The 15,667-nt window shown below is 56.4% G+C and overlaps 8 protein-coding genes across 8 annotated transcripts in view; 5 read left to right on the forward strand and 3 right to left on the reverse strand.

Annotated features, from left to right (window-relative positions):
* The window catches only part of CHGG_01023 (uncharacterized protein), a gene marked incomplete at both ends in the record, with an annotated part of 2,164 nt that extends 2,004 nt beyond the window's left edge, over positions 1-160 (forward strand). Inside the window, one exon of the mRNA XM_001220243.1 lies at positions 157-160. Coding sequence (XP_001220244.1) covers positions 157-160 — 4 coding nt within the window. The remainder of the gene's footprint in view (positions 1-156) is intronic.
* Positions 161-564: 404 nt separating this feature from the next.
* On the reverse strand, positions 565-3,186 carry CHGG_01024 (uncharacterized protein; the record flags this gene model as incomplete). The annotated part of the gene is made up of 1 exon (XM_001220244.1): positions 565-3,186. One exon carries the CDS (start codon positions 3,184-3,186, stop codon positions 565-567), a length of 2,622 nt encoding a protein of 873 aa, XP_001220245.1.
* Positions 3,187-3,841: 655 nt separating this feature from the next.
* CHGG_01025 (uncharacterized protein) lies at positions 3,842-5,142 on the forward strand (the record flags this gene model as incomplete). Its single annotated transcript, XM_001220245.1, has 4 exons — positions 3,842-3,864; positions 4,020-4,384; positions 4,435-4,546; positions 4,602-5,142. The coding sequence occupies 4 exons, from the start codon at positions 3,842-3,844 to the stop codon at positions 5,140-5,142; spliced, it is 1,041 nt and encodes a 346-aa protein (XP_001220246.1).
* Positions 5,143-5,939: 797 nt separating this feature from the next.
* Positions 5,940-7,309, forward strand: CHGG_01026 (uncharacterized protein; the record flags this gene model as incomplete). The annotated part of the gene is made up of 6 exons (XM_001220246.1): positions 5,940-5,986; positions 6,092-6,105; positions 6,172-6,191; positions 6,274-6,383; positions 6,443-6,774; positions 6,831-7,309. 6 exons carry the CDS (start codon positions 5,940-5,942, stop codon positions 7,307-7,309), a joined length of 1,002 nt encoding a protein of 333 aa, XP_001220247.1.
* Positions 7,310-8,221: 912 nt separating this feature from the next.
* CHGG_01027 (uncharacterized protein) lies at positions 8,222-10,413 on the reverse strand (the record flags this gene model as incomplete). Its single annotated transcript, XM_001220247.1, has 4 exons — positions 8,222-8,689; positions 8,762-9,586; positions 9,636-9,851; positions 9,943-10,413. The coding sequence occupies 4 exons, from the start codon at positions 10,411-10,413 to the stop codon at positions 8,222-8,224; spliced, it is 1,980 nt and encodes a 659-aa protein (XP_001220248.1).
* Positions 10,414-11,232: 819 nt separating this feature from the next.
* Positions 11,233-13,035, forward strand: CHGG_01028 (uncharacterized protein; the record flags this gene model as incomplete). The annotated part of the gene is made up of 1 exon (XM_001220248.1): positions 11,233-13,035. The coding sequence occupies one exon, from the start codon at positions 11,233-11,235 to the stop codon at positions 13,033-13,035; it is 1,803 nt and encodes a 600-aa protein (XP_001220249.1).
* A 124-nt stretch (positions 13,036-13,159) lies between these two features.
* Positions 13,160-13,954, reverse strand: CHGG_01029 (uncharacterized protein; the record flags this gene model as incomplete). The annotated part of the gene is made up of 2 exons (XM_001220249.1): positions 13,160-13,830; positions 13,924-13,954. 2 exons carry the CDS (start codon positions 13,952-13,954, stop codon positions 13,160-13,162), a joined length of 702 nt encoding a protein of 233 aa, XP_001220250.1.
* Positions 13,955-14,894: 940 nt separating this feature from the next.
* Positions 14,895-15,667, forward strand: part of CHGG_01030 (uncharacterized protein) — a gene marked incomplete at both ends in the record, with an annotated part of 1,144 nt that continues 371 nt past the window's right edge. Inside the window, one exon of the mRNA XM_001220250.1 lies at positions 14,895-15,661. Coding sequence (XP_001220251.1) covers positions 14,895-15,661 — 767 coding nt within the window. The remainder of the gene's footprint in view (positions 15,662-15,667) is intronic.

Below are 15,667 nucleotides of genomic sequence, written 5' to 3' on the forward strand. Positions count from 1 at the left end.
CTGGGGTTGATGACGTTACGACTGGCTCGGATGACTGTCACGACTTTCGGGTGCATCACATACAGGGAGGCTACACTTGGGTTTGGGCTGGAGTTGGGGTTAATTAGTAGTCATCATCTTAATACATAAGATCAACATCTACTTGACCGTCTCAAGCTGAGTGAGGTTTGGAAATGCATAATCAACCAGTCGCCTCATTTAATGAAGTGAGTCCTTTACTACCTACCGAATCCCCAACTTTTGAGATATGAAGAAAAGGAGGGGGGGGGGGAGGAAGAAAAAAAGAAAATTTAAAGAAAATAGAAAAAGAGAAATAGAAAAAAAAAAAAAGAAAAAGACTAACTAAATCCAATGCAATGTTTTTATTCCTTCATCTTCAAAATCATACACATCCAAACACTGGCATCACCATAACCTCATAAACCCCCAACCTTACAACCCCCGGCCCAACTCAGCACAACCGCTTTCCAATACAATGCATTCGTTCCCTTTCCAAGTCATACACATCCAAACAATGGAACAATGGTATCCATAACCTCATAACCCCCGACCGACGGACCCAACTCAGCACCACCGCTCCCACGGCTCGCGCCACTTGACGCCGAGTAGCTCAAAAATCCGCTTCTCATCCCTGCCCTCCAACAGCTGGCCCTCGGTGATCTTGGCCCTGTTCTTGCCGCGCAGCACCTCCTTGTACAGCCCCCGCTGGTTCAGCCGCATGCCCTTCTTGGACGCCAGCAGCCGCAGGCTGCGGTTGAAGATGTCGTTGCCCGTGAAGTAGATCAGTGCCGCCCCGTACTCGGCCTCCGGAACCAGCAGGAAGTCGATCCGTCGCCAGATCGGCTCCTTTTGTGGCACGCCACTACCGCTGCCACTACCGCTGCCACCGCCAGCGTCAGCATCAGCGTTGGTGTCGGCTCTCTCCTCGTCCGGAGGAAGCACACAACACCCATGCCATTTACCGCCGGGCCCATCTTGCCCCGCACGATTGGCATGCAGCGCGGCAAGCGTCGCCACCAGGAACCCCTTCCGCGTCAGCACCTGCACCAGCTCCTCCAAGAACGGCACCAGCTCCAACGCGCGGACCGTGCCCCTCCTCGTGACAATAACATCCACATCCCCCGAGCTGTCCGCCCCGCGGCGATAACTGCCCCCGACCAGCACCTCCACGCCGGGATCGATCGCCGCGGCCTCGCGCTGCACGTACGCAAACAGCTTGCCCACCTCGGCGCGCGGGATGCGGGCGTTGAGGTCGGCGTAGCGCTCGACGCCGAGGCGCTGGTGCGGGGTGAGGTCGGCGGAGCTGTTGGGGGCGAGGAGGTCGGCGAGGGAGCGGTGGCCCTGGGCGATCCAGCGGTGGGCGCGGGCGGAGCCGGCGCCGTAGACGCCGAGGAAGAGCGCGAGGGCCTGGTCGAGGGGGGAGTCGTGGGTGTAGTCGAGGCGGCGCAGGCGGTTGGTGGTGGCGATTTCTTGGATTTTGGCGGCGAGGCGCGGGCCGATGTTGGGGAGGAGGGCGGCTTCGGCGGCGGTGGTGATCTTGGTGGGTTGGCGCTGGAGGGTGGCGATGGCTTTGCGGTAGGCCATGATGCGCCAGGTGTCGTTGGTGCGGGTGTAGTAGTCGCACATGCTTTGGAGGATTTCGATGGTTTTGGCGTTGGGGTTGTTCGCGTCGGTGGTCTGGTCTTTGGTTCCGCCGCGGTTGCAGGCGAAGCGCTCTTCGAAGGGGATGTTCTTTTGGCCTTTGCGGTGTGTTGTGGCGGTTCTCTTCCGGGCTCGCTCGTCCTCTGACCGTTCTTCGATTTCCGAGTTTGAGTCTGCTTCGTGAGCATCCTTGGCGGACTGGAGATCGTCCTCTTCTGTGTCGAGTGGGAGGTCCTTATATTGTTGGAGGAGTTCGATACACTCCGACAACTCGTCATTGGTGCTCGATGTTCGACCAGGGGGAGGGGGAGGCGGGGCTTTTTCTATTGACCCGTTATCTTGTATCGCCGGACGAACCTGGCCAGCGTGTGCCTCCGACGGACTCCCCGCGATGCCCCCCAAAGTCTGGTTTTCTGGTCCTCTTCGTGAGATTTGGGCATCACCGTGGAGAGGCGCTGGTCCATTTTCGGGCGGTGTGTCTGCCGAGTCTCGTCTACTTGATGTCCGAGGTGGTTTGACTTGTAACGAGTGATCGGGGCTCCGGGATGGGCTGGACGGGGCCTTGTCAGGGGCAAGTTGGTCTTTTTTCTCAGGGCAGCCTGCGACCCTGTACCGATTTTGGTCTGGGTTAAGTAGTGTGCGGAAGGAGATGCAGTCGATGGGATAGTCCTCGTTGACAATCACCAGAGAGCTCGGAACCTCAGAGCCAAGCACACTCTTGATGTCTTTGTATTCCAGGTACTTGTCGACGATGGTGTGGCTGGCGTCTTCCAGGTTCCGCACCCATCGGGCACCGTAGTCCTGAGCCTTGCCGATGCGTAACTTTCTTGCAGGGGCGATGTCGTTATTGGGAATGTAATAGAATGAGAGGCCCCTGAACACCTGAGCGGCTTCGGGTATCGACTTGGTTGATGACTGCCGCTTCCGCTTTCTCAATGCGGTGCTTGCCGAGGGTGACTGCTCCATCGTTGACGAAGAATTAGGTGGGAGAGTTGCACTCCTCCGAAGTGTTGCGGGGAGTGGGCGAGTGGTGTCTGGGACTGGTGTCTCTTCGACGAACGAAGTAGTGTTTGTGAGGAACTCTCCAAGCCCCGCAGCCTGTCTCGTCTTCATGTTGTGAGTTGCAGGAGTAGCTTCAATGACCCGGGAGCCTGGCGTAGCTCCAGCCGGGGTAGGCATCGATGCCGTTCTTCGCTGGTGGGAAGGGGCCTTGGGCTTTCCTTTTTCTTGGGTTTCTTGAACTGGTCCAGGATTGTTTCGTTTTCGGGAACTGAAAAAGGCCCAGCACTTGTTTCGGTGATCTTGCTCCTTCTCATCAACCTCGTCGTCTCCATCGCTCACATTGTCAAGAGCATCAAGCTGGTTGAAGAAAGCAACCTTCTCGCTGAGCGATGGTGATTTCATCACCTTTTTCTGTAAAAGCTCTGGGGGAATTGAGCTGGGAATGGTTTGTTGGTGCGGGTGCAAGTGCAATGACTGTCTGAAGGCACTAAAACCACTGGAATTATTGGCAGCTCCATCTCCCCGAAGAGCGCGATTTGGCATTTTTTAACTCCTGAGAATGTCTCTCCCTCTGCTTCGGTTGGCTTAGCGACCCGTGGCTGCCTGATTGTGATGCATGGAAATGCATGTAATTGCACTCAAGTTTGCGGGCCGAGAGGGTACGGATCTCTTGGCAGACGCGGATCTTTTGGTTCCATCTCGATGAAAGTGACCTCGAGGTGGGGCAGTTCACCACCAACTGCACACGCGCTCACGTGCCACATCTGTCCTTTGCCTGCCCTGCTGCCCTTGCCAACATATGCCAAGAAACAACGCAGCATGGACCCCTGATTTCTTGGCATTGATTGGCCAAGCGAGTTTCACTGTTCCTTCCCCTTTCTTACTTCGGTGCTGGCACTACTTGTGTGCGTTTACTCCGACTCAGAGTCTCTTGCAACTTGAACCCAATTCTCGTCAATTTGGAAGTGGTGTCAAGCGGCATACCGAGTGGGTGATCACCAAACTTAAGTAGTCTGTTTCATCCTACATCCAGAGCCTGGCCTATTTCTCCCATCTTATCTCTACCTCTGCCCTGCACACCGACCACCGGTGAAACGGCGAAAAGCAAAGCAAAGACGGAAAGCACCTCAGCCCTCCAAACCTCTCGCCAAATACTTCCACACATTGATAGCGGCCTACCACCAGGGCCTTCATTGCAATGTCTAACCTATTTTCCGGCATGTAAGTTTCTGTCTTCAGATCACCCCCATCCTCGGGACGGACTGTCGACAAGCTGGTTGTCCACTTATGTGCCTCCGCTCTCGAGTTACGCATGTAGCTCCTAGTGTGATACATAGGCTTGCAGGTATACCAACGATGCTGACCCCACCTTCCAGAAATGCCCGGCTGAGGGGAACCTCGAGCAAGCAGGCCAGCGCGAAGAGTCCCGTGTCACCTGTAGTCGAAGATGGCCCAACCCACTCGCCTGGAGGCCTTTCCAAGAGGAGCAAGTCATCAAGCAACCTATCAGCGAGCAACCTATCCGCCTCTAAGCTCCCGCCACTCCCAGCATCGCCCGCGCTCTCTCAAACCATCGGCATGGCGTCCACTGGCGACGAGGTCTTGAGCTCATATCGCCTTCCTCAGCCGCTGCCCATTTGGCTCAACCCCGCTTACGCAAAGCATATCGTCAAGGGCAACTTTATGACGCTCAGCAGCAGACCCAAGACGGTCGAGCAGGGCGAATGGATTGCCCACCACGGTAATGAATATTCATCTCATTCTACGCTTCATCACTGACTTCATCTGTAGTGGTTGAGCATTACCGCAACCTATGGAACTTTGTCCATGTTGTGTACGCCAAGGAGTCCAACGGGAAGAACCTCTGCAACGCCACCACATGCCCCCGCATGTCTGCCGGGCCGTGAGTTGCGTCCGATGTGCTATGATCTAACCCAAGTGCTGATCGTCCGCCGCAGAAACCACTCTTACACATGGCTCAACAAATCCGGTGATCGCTACGAGCGTGTCGAGTTGCCAGCAATCGAGTACATCGCTCTCATGCAGCGGTGGATTTCGAGCAAAGTCGACGACACCAACATCTTCCCGACCGAAGCCGCCGGGGTTTCGTTCTCCCACAACCCCAATATCGCCAATACTGCTCTTCTTGCCAATCCGGATGAGTGGGTCGGCAAGCGTAGCGGGTTTCCCAAGGATTTCGCCAGCATCTGCAAGACCATTTTCCTGCAAATGTTCCGCGTCTATGCCCATCTGTACTGGGCGCATTTTGTGGAGCCCTTCTACCACCTCAACCTGGAGAAGCAGCTCAACAGCTGCTTCAGCCACTTCGTGCTGACAGCCACGGCGCTGGACATGCTCAAGCCGCAGGAGCTGGAGCCGATGCAGCCCCTGATCGACCTCTGGGCTGCTAACGGCACCTTCCCACCTGAGTCCAAAGCCTACGAGTATGCCAACCTGAAAGTGGGCACGCGGTTGTTGCAGCTGGCGGGTATGGCTTGAGAAGAGTGAATGTACCTGGTTTTTCTCTAAGGTAGCCAGCGTTGATATTCGGTATGCATCATCTGGCGTTTGGGTATAGGTTGGAGTTCCTGTGCCAGGATCTCATGAATTTGGTTGGTCTTTGGTAGATTTCGGGCAGATATCAGGCGAACATGATCTAGGGGGCTGCTATCAAAACATTGCATTCCACTTCTGAAACAGGGCAGACACACTTTGTTTGCCTTGTTTGCCTGTTGGCCAAGTGGGGTAAACACATAGGTAGTTATCAAGGTTCGGTGGTTTTAGCCCCCTGAATACGCCTCCCCGAGGCCATGTAAGAGGACTTAGTTGGCGAAACCGTCCCATAATACCTACAATTAAGGTTTAGTGCCGAAGCCTGTCTTTGTGCCGGTATCATCTCGGAAGGAATCTGATCCTCCTTAGATCTGTATACCTATATACTTAACCAACTTGATACTCTCCCGCCTGCTTATCGGCTTATCGGAATCTCACCTCACACGCACGACGCCCCTTCCTCCATAAGCGGCGTGTTTTACAATTGAAGACAACACTGCGGGGCAATATTCCCCACATTCGATTAGCGGGCCGCCTTGGAATTTTCCACCCAAATTCTCTGCGCAAAGAACAAGCCCAAGTCCAGACCCCATCGGACTTGCCTATATCCTCAACTTTTTTTTGCCTACCTAGTCTTTTCTTTCTTCTTTTTTCCTGGAGGATCTCAGAACCATACCTATCTACACTTTTACCTACCTAAACGTGGTCGCCTTCACTCCTCCAAATTCTTCCTGCACATCAGAATGGCTGGCGAGGGAATGGAAATCGAGGTTGCCGAGAAGCAGCTTAAGTCGCTCGACCACTCGGAGCAGCACTACTTCAACAGGCATGTTTCTTTTCCCTTTGGTCTTGAGATATCTTCGGTCGCATACCAATGCTAACTATTTTGCTCCAGCTATAACCACCATGGTGAGCTGAATCTGCTGTTTGTTCTAACACGGGCTTCTTGGCTAACCGTTGCGACCCCTCGATAAGGCATCCACGAGGAAATGTTGGTGTGTATCTCTCGTTATTCCGCCACCGCCCCTTGAAAGCAAAAGACGAAGCCGGCTAACTTGCGCGCGTGCGCCGTTGCAGAAAGATGAGGTTCGGACAAGGTCATACATGAACGCTATCGTCCAAAACAAGCACATCTTCAAGGACAAGATCGTGCTGGATGTAGGATGTGGCACCGGCATTCTCTCCATGTATGGTGCTCCCCTCTCACCTGAGGATCGCAAGACCAGGGGCTAATATACACCTTCAGGTTCGCCGCTAAGGCCGGCGCGAAGCACGTTATCGGAGTCGACATGTCGACCATCATCTTCAAGGCGCGCGAGATCGTCAAGGTCAACGGCTTGTCGGACAAGATTACACTGATCCAGGGCAAGATGGAGGAGATCGAAATGCCATTCCCCAAGGTCGACATTATCATTTCCGAGTGGATGGGCTACTTCCTCCTGTACGAGAGCATGCTGGACACAGTGCTGTATGCTCGTGACACGTACTTGAACAAGGACGGCCTGATCTTCCCTGACAAGGCTACCATCTTTGTCGCTGGAATAGAGGACGGGGATTACAAGGAGGAGAAGATCGGATGTACGTTCTCCACCCGCCCAAACGTTTCCTCCCCACTCCTACTAACCACCACAAAGTCTGGGATAACGTCTACGGCTTCGACTACAGCCCTCTGAAGGATACCGCCCTTTCAGAGCCCCTCGTCGACACCGTCGAGATGAAGGCGGTCGTAACAGACCCGACCCCGGTCCTGACCCTCGACCTTTACAAGGTACAGACGGCCGACTTGGCCTTCAGCTGCCCGTTCGACCTGACGGCGCGGCGCGACGACTTCATCCACGCGCTAGTAGCGTGGTTCGACATCGAGTTCACGGCCTGCCACAAGCCGATCCGCTTCTCAACGGGCCCCCACACTAAGTATACCCACTGGAAGCAGACCGTCTTCTACCTGCAGGACGTCCTCACCGTCCAGCAAGGCGAGAAGGTCGAGTGCGCCCTGCATAACCGCCCCAACGAGAAGAACAAGCGTGACCTCGACATCAAGGTCGAGTACCGCCTCGAGACTTCCGACCCGAACCGCCAGGCCGGCGGGACCTGCCTGTACAAGATGTGCTAGTAAGCGCAAACCAAGCGGGAATATGCCGTGGCCGAGGCGGGATGCTGGCTGATGTGGCAAGGGCAAGGGTAGAGGAGTGAAAATAAAAGGCTCCCGAGGGCTACCGGCGCAGGATGGACTGGCTAGCCTTACTATGGCTAAATGGTGGGCTTTGGTTTTCACGCTAGAGAAGGGTCAAATGGCGTTTCTATGGGCTTTCGTCGTTGCATGGCTGACAGAAGAGAGACAGAGTGGAAAAGAGAAAGTGACGAGTATTGCGGTGCATGATATTGAGTGTCTTGATGAATAGGGATACCCGTTTGTATGCGTGGGAGAAATATTAGAGGGACCTCGTTATTTGGCGTCTACCTATCCATACTCCTGGCGCATGCCACCCCTATGGACGGTCCTGTCACTCATGCCACATGATACATACCTATTACATGATTGATCTCTTGTCTCGTTGCTTTTCATTCCCGTCATCCGCCAAAGGGGTACCCTACCACCCGTCTACATCATTTTCAAGTTTGCTAAACTTCTTACTTTTCTTTTTCCTCTTTTCCTGCTCGGTAGAGACTAAAGGCCATTCATTGTCTTGGTCATAATCATCGTCAATCATTGGTTGTCATCTCATTTTCCTCCCATCCTCCCATATCCACCACCCTTTCGTCTACTCGAAAACTCGAAAAGAAAGCCACCTAACCATGAAACCAGGCAAGAAGTGACGCAGAGAGCAGAGCAACTGAAGCAGAGAGATGCAAAACAACTACGACAAGAACGCTCCGATTCTCTCTTCTTTTTTTTGTCTCAACCTCAACTTTTCCTCCATTCTTTTTTTCTTCTTGCACCTTCCTACCCTCAACCCCCCTTTTCATTGCAGTTCTTTTCTGGCTAAGCTCAACCAAATCTAGTAGTGACTACCTCTCGGCCTTCCTAACTCGCCACCAACAACACCTCCCCCGTCCCATTTTCCTCCCTTTCCTCAGCATCCCCAAGTTTCGGTGTCTCCTCCCCCAGCTTCGAATGCCAGGCCCCCAGTATCGAATCGGACGGCGTGGAGGCCAGGTCCGGCGACACCTCCCCGCTGCTGCCGGGGCTGATGTACTTGGGCACGCCGCCGGCCAGGCGCAGGCGCTCCCTCTCCTGGATGTCCTCCTCCATCTCAAACACAAAATTATCTGCAGTGGTAGTAGTGGTGTATCTGCCGAGCGGGTCAAACCGCAAGTGGTGCGGGTGGTGTTGGTGGCGTGGGGAAGGCCGCAGCGGGGAGAACAACGAGACGCTGCGGTTGCGGTTGAGGTTGCGGTCTTGGGCGTGGATGGGGCGTGGGCTGCCCTCGATGTGCAAGTCGACGTGGAGCGCGGAGAGGGTGGTGATGGTGGTGGCTGGGATGGGGTCCGGCTCCAGCGATGACGATGAAACGGCTCGGTCCCGGACCTAGAGGGTCCCGTAGCGCTCAATGATCCTAGCGACGCGCTCGGCAAGCTCGTTGGCCTCGGAACGGCTGGCGGCCTCGGCATAGACGCGGCAAGCGTTCTCGGTGCCGCTGGCGCGGGCGAAGGAGCGCGCGTCCTTGTACTTCTTGACCGCCTGGTCGATCTCGTCTTGTGCGCCCTCCGGGGCCGACAGGCGCCGCTCGGCATCGGTCGTCTGGAACAAGTCCTTGTTGCCCACCTCGACGCGCACGAGCCGGTTGGGGAGGTCGGCATACGTCATGGCCCAGTCGCGGAGCGTCCAGTTCTTGTGAGCTAGGATTACCTCGACCATGAGCGCGTCTGAGATGGCGTCGCCGACCGTCTGGTTGATCAGATCACCCAGGGCAGCTAGAGTATCGAGCGCGTCCTTTTGGGCGGGGGATTGCGGCTCCTTGGTCTTGAAGGCGGTGAGGGCGTCCGGGGAGAAGAGAACCGTGCCGTGACCGTTGGCCTCAAAATACACTCCAATATCAAAGCCCTGAGCCACGTGGTGGAGGTGCTTCACGCCAGTCGGAGTGCAGATGACGGGCAACTTTAGGTGCTGGGTGATGTAGTTTGTGCTGGCGCCGTTGGCATAGGCAGTCTGCACGACGCCAATACGCAGATCGTCCTTGAGACCGGCGCTCTCGACGAGGTCACCGATGAAGGAAGCGGCGAGCGACGAGATACGGTCGCCGTCCAACATGACGAAACCGCCCTCAGGATCCTGCCAGTAGTAGATCAACCGGTCAGCGTCACCGTCAAGTGAGCAGGATCTGAGCCCGGGCTGGGGTTTAGGGTTGGGAGGGGCCCTCTGCTTCGTCTTGACGAAATCGGCACCACACTAGATGGGGGTTAGCAATGTCCAATGCAAAAAGGGGTGGGGTGCGCACGTCGAGATTGAGCAGTTCAGGCCGGAGAACATCGTCGTTGACAACCTTGACATCAAAGTTGACCTTGTCCTTGGGGATGTGCTTAAGGAACTCGGATAGCTTGGGACCGCCAACGCCGTTGGCACAGTCCACCTGTAGAGCCCCATTGATCCTCCTGCCCTTCATGGCGCGCACGAAGGCCCCGGCAAGCTTCTCGTAGTACCCGAGCTCGCTGACCTTGCCATATGACAAGGGTGTGCCCTCGCTGTTGGTGGCCCGTACGAGGTAGTGCAGCTGGGGCGTAGTAAGAATCTTGAAGTCGACGTACTCGGTCTTGGTAGACTCGAGACCGCCGGCGAGGGCTGTGACCAGCTTGTGTCCCGAGGGCCCTCGTGTCCCGACCGTAGACGACCTTGGCGGAAGCCTTGAGGTCGATCTTGAGGTCCGTAGCCAGTCTGTTGTAGACCTCGACGAGCTGCTCGTCGCTTGTGGCGTTGACTAGGGCGGTAGCGTAACGCTCCCAGTCCTGCTCGAGCATCTCGCCCAGGGGATCGACGATCTTGACACCATTGTCGGCAGCCGGGTTGTGGCTGGCGGTGATCATAACACCGATGGCCTGACCGTTAAGCTTGCGACTCCGGAGAGAGGCGAGGAGGCCAACACGGAACGAAATGCCCTCGAGCAAGTCGGCCTTCATGCGGAAGCCGGCGGTGCCATACGTGTAAAACTTGCCCTTCTCGAGGGGCACGATCGGGTGTTTAGCCGAAGCCTCTAGGATCGCCCTGTCGTGGTTCTCCATTCTTGGGTGGCGGTGTCGATATTGTAAGGTACCGACCAGGAGTGTGGAGGTTGATGTTAAGTTGGGTGTTACCTGTGCTACCTGAGCTCGGAATAGCAGCAGGTCAGGCAGGCAAGTAGTTTCGAAGGTGATGCGGGGTATTGGCGAGGAAGAATGGGGATTGGGGATGTGGTAAGATTAAAAGATGAGATGACGCAATTTCGAGAGGTAAACAGCCCAGATTTTAGACCCGAACCGTAAATCGAGGAAGGAAGGAGAAAGGGGGAAGATCAGGAACACGAGATGGGTGGTGGTTTTAGAGGTCAGACTGAAAGCGGCGGTGGAGGCCCTGAGGAACAGCTGCCCCGCGCTGGGCTGTTAGGTGCCGGGGTGCTTTGGAGGTCAAGGTGGGGGTTTCGGGACCTCTTGGCAATGTAGAGCATCGGAGCTAGCCTAATATGGATAGCGTGCTCGTTCTTGGCGACCCTGTTGGTTTATCGTTTGGAGCGCGTCGCTCGAGGAACGCCTGCCTGTTTCATTGACTTCTCTTTCACTACCACCTCGACAACTCATCCGAGCAAAGGCTAGGACAACTCACAATGCATTGACGAATCGCAATTTGGAACGCTATCGAGGGCGAATCTCTTGCTTTCACTTGCTCATCTTACTGCTTTTTTTTGCTTCTGGTCCAATTTTGGTCGATTTGCTGAGGCTCGCTCTCGCTTCCGTTGACATCTGTTGACTTGGCCCCTTTTGCTTATTTATTCAATTTCTTGTTTCGGTCTTTGGCTTGCTTTGGGGTTCACCATCACTGCGCCCATACCTGACCTGGACCGCCCAATGTCTCAGGACACGTGTGCGAACCCTTTGCTTCTCGGGTGGGTCAAGGAATGGTGGGAGACGGCTCGGGAGCGCAACTCCAAGGGTGTCACCACTTACAAGCATGCCTACGACTCGCTCAAGGCCTGCCCCATCGCTTTTGAACACCCTTCATCACTCCAACAGCTGAAGGGCTTCGGGCCGAAACTATGCGAGCGGCTAACCGAGAAGCTCAGGGCGCACTGCGAGGAAAACGGCGTGCGCATGCCCCCTCATCCGAGCTCCAAGAAACGAGCCAACCAACCAACAGTAGCTCAAGATGACGGAGAGGAAGAGACTGCACGCCCGGCCAAGAAGCCCAAGAAGGCAAAGGCATACGTACCCGCCTACCGGTCTGGGGCGTATGCGCTGGTGGTGGCTCTCTCGAAACCAGGGCAGGAGATGGTGGGGATGCCCAAGGCCGACTTGATCGAGGAGGCTCAGCCGCACTGCGACTCGTCGTTCTCAGCGCCGAGTGACCCTACTAAATTCTACACGGCATGGAATTCGATGAAGACGCTGCTCCAAAAGGAATTAGTGTATGAGCGCGGCCGGCCCTTGAAGAGATATGCTCTCACGGATGAGGGGTGGGAAGTGGCTAAAAGGATCCGGGAGACGACCGTCCCCAAGGCCAGCACCAGCAACGAAAACCCAACCGTTGCGTCGTCTGCGGGGCCCAGCAGACAAACTGCGCCGCCCACAACTGCTCGTGCAAGTGCTCGATCAACATTTGCTGAGCCCATTAGCCTTGACGACGACGACGATGACGACGATTACGTTGTGCCTCAGCCACAGAGGGCTACTGAGTTCGGAGACGTAGTGGTAGATGGAACCGTCGTGCCCGACGATGCGGGGTTGCCATCGTTCACACCGATCAGGCTTGCCCCCGGCACATTTACGGTGGAGTTAATTCTAGACAACCGAGAAGTCAGGGCCAAAACGGATCGTGACCACATACAAGAAGAGCTCGCAAAGCGAGGGGCCAAACCCATTGTGCGCGCCCTGGAGCTGGGCGACGCCCTGTGGGTCGCCCGATGCAGGCAGGCGGGTTGGCTAGCTCGGCAAGGCGCGGAAGGCGACGAGGTGGTTCTCGACTGGATCGTCGAGCGGAAGAGGCTGGATGACCTCCTCGGCTCACTCCGAGACGGCCGCTTCCATGAGCAAAAGTTCCGTCTCAAGCGGTCCGGCATGAAGAACGTCGTGTACGTGGTGGAGGAGATCAGCATGGATTCCACGCACTTTCAGAAATACGAAGAAGCGGTCCAGTCAGCCATGGCGTCGATGCAGGTAGTTAACGGCTACTTTCTAAAGCAGACGCAAAAGATGGACGACACGATCCGCTATCTGGCCTCTATGACCAAAATGCTCAAGTCGGTGTACGAGGGCAAGACACTCAATGTGATACCGACCAGGGTGCTCACGACGAAGAACTACCTACCCCTGCTGAAGCACCTCCGCGAGACGCAGCCGTCGGCCAGCCACCACATTAGCTATCCCGCGTTTGCGTCGCTGGCGTCCAAATCTCAGAACATGGCGCTGCGGGATTTGTTTCTCAAGATGCTGATGTGTTCCAAGGGGGTGACGGGCGAGAAGGCGATCGAGATCCAAAAAGTATGGAAGACGCCGAATGAGTTCGTCAGGGCATTTGAGCAGTGTGGATCTGGCGAGGAGGGGAGGCGACGCAAGATGGACCTGGTCGCAAACAGGCTGGCGCATCTCATGGGGCGGAAGAAGATGACCAAGGCCGTGAGCCAGAAGCTAGCAGAGGTCTGGGGAGACGTATGAAATTATCAGTGTCTCGCGGACCCATTTATCAATCCTAGTATTTAGATACCCTCAAGACAAACAACTGTAATCATATTGTTTACCTATCGACCCCCCAACCAAGGATGAATGAACAGTCCGTGGTCTAAGCAGCGGCCCCCTTCCCAGCCGCCGCCCCTTCCAAAACCTTCTTCAACAACCCCCCACTCCCCTCCCCCAACCCCTCCAAATACCCCTTCAAACTCTTCTCCACATACTTCGCCGTCATATCCACCTCCAAATTGACCGTCTCCCCCACCTCCTTCGCCGCCGTCACCACCCGCTCCTGGGTATACGCAATCAGCATAACCTCCCACCAGCCCTCCTCATCATCCACCCGCGTCACCGTCAGACTCGCCCCGTCCACCGCCACAAAGCCCTTGTGCACCACGTACCGCAGCGCCTCCCGCCGCGCCGGCGCCAGCCGCAGCGTCACCGCGTTGCCGTCGGGGACCCGCCCCACCAGCGTCGCCGTGCAGTCCACGTGGCCCTGCACAAAGTGCCCGCCCATGCGCGTGTCGGCGCGCACCGCGCGCTCGAGGTTGACGCGGGAGGAGGGGGTGAGAGAGCCGAGGTTGGTGAGGCGTAGGGTCTCGGGGGCGATGCCGACCGTGAAGGAGGGCGGTTGAGCGGTGAAGGTGGTGACGGTGAGGCACACGCCGTTGATGGCGATGGAGTCGCCGAGGTGGCAGTCCGAGAGGAGGGTCGAGGTGGGCGGGAGGGTGATGGTGAGCGAGGTGCCGCCCGTGGCGTCGGACGGGTTGAGCTCCGTGACGGCTGGGGTGGGGGGGAAGGGTGGTTAGATGAGGGGTTGGGTGAGGGTGGTTGGTGGTGGTGGTGGTGGTGGTGGGGGAGGGGGGAAGGACGTACTGCCTATCTCTTCGACGATGCCGGTAAACATGGTGGCGGTGTTGAGGGGGGAGTGAGATGAGCGAGTGAGCAATTACCCGTAGGTGATGGAGGGGTTGAGTCGGCGACCTTGGGCTGAGGTCTTGGACGGTTGGCTCGGTGCGGGCAGCTCTGCGGTTTTTTATACGCCCGCTAATCGCTCAATTGGAACTGGAGTTGGTCCTCAATTGATCCTGAGAAACTCAGCGTATTTCTCTTATTTTTTAGTTTAGTCTGTCTGTATCTGCCCGAGTAGCCCGGCTCGGCATCGGACGGGCATGGTGGGGTTCCGAGCTCGTTACCCCGCGACTCCAATCAACGCTATCACCACCTCCCGGCCAGAAAAAGTCGAACTCGAAAAGGAAACAAGAAAGAAAGGAAAGAGAACGAGAAAATGGATTATAGAAAAGACGGAAATATGAAGAAAACCGAGTAACGTAAATCAAGCAAAAAGAAACCGAATTAGTAAAAAGTATCCTAATGGTTCTTTTATTTTCCACACGAAGGTGTCGTCGGCACCCACACTTGGAGCTCGGCTTTCTTTGCCCATGGGGTGCCCGCCTGAACAGAACACGGGTTAGGGTTCTGTATTACTCCCTTTTTGCTCACAAGATTCCGGTCCATGCTGAAACACGGCGTCCGTGACAGTTATGGAGACACATGGTCCTCACTACCAGACTTCCGCGATCAGACCCAGAGATTGACGGCGACGTGCCCGATGTGGAAGGTAACTTTACTAACGCCCGACAGTGTGGCACGGTGCTGTTTGTGCCAAGCCAATCATGAGTGCAGCTTCCCAGCAAGGCGGCAGGCACCAACTTGTTTCGTGACAAGGGGCAGCTCCTCTGTGCTGACGGGCGGGAAAATACAGATGACGCTCGTCGCATTCACATTCCTCTCCCCAATCCTCTTCCCAAATTCCCCAATTCCCCTCCCATGATCACCAATTCACCATGTCGCGCAGGACGCGGCAGCTATGGCGCTGGGTACGGGTAACCGCTGTGCTCGGCGTCATCTGGTTAGTACTCAGCGTCGCCCACGGCAATGGCAGCGACAGCAACCCGCTAGCCCCCACCTGGGCTTCCCGCGATGACAACCCCCTCGACATGTGCCGCCGATACGGCTGGAAGCCCTTCCGTCCCAAGGACCCGAGCAAGCCGCGCAAGGTGTACGACCTGATGATGTTCAACACCGAGCTCGACCACCTCGAAATCCGTCTCAACAGCACCTGGGACGAGGTCGATTATTTCGTCATCGTCGAGGGCAGCAAGACCTTCACCAACCACGCCAAACCCCTGACCCTGAAGCGCCACCTCCCTGACTTCAAACCCTACCACTCCAAGATCATCTACCACGAGATCGTATACCCGCCCAACTTCAAGCCCCGCACCACCTGGGACATGGAAGACCTGCAGCGCAACAGCATGCTCACGCAAGTCTTCCCCCACCTCAGCGGCCGGCAGGCCCCCCAGCACGGCGACGTGCTCGTGGTATCCGACGTGGACGAGGTGCCACGGCCTGAGACGCTGCGGGTGCTGCGGGCGTGCGCGTTCCCGCGGAGGCTGACGCTCTCGTCGCGCTTTTATTATTACTCGTTCCAGTGGCTGCACCGCGGGCCCGAGTGGCCGCACCCGCAGGCGACCTTCTACCAGGGGATGCTCAAGACGCTGCGGCCCAACGACCTGCGCATCGCCGACGGCGGCATGTGGCCGTTCCGCGAGTGGGA

The sequence above is a fragment of the Chaetomium globosum genome, genomic scaffold (genome assembly GCF_000143365.1).
Source record: "Chaetomium globosum CBS 148.51 scaffold_1 genomic scaffold, whole genome shotgun sequence".
NCBI classification, from domain to species: Eukaryota; Fungi; Ascomycota; class Sordariomycetes; order Sordariales; family Chaetomiaceae; genus Chaetomium; species Chaetomium globosum.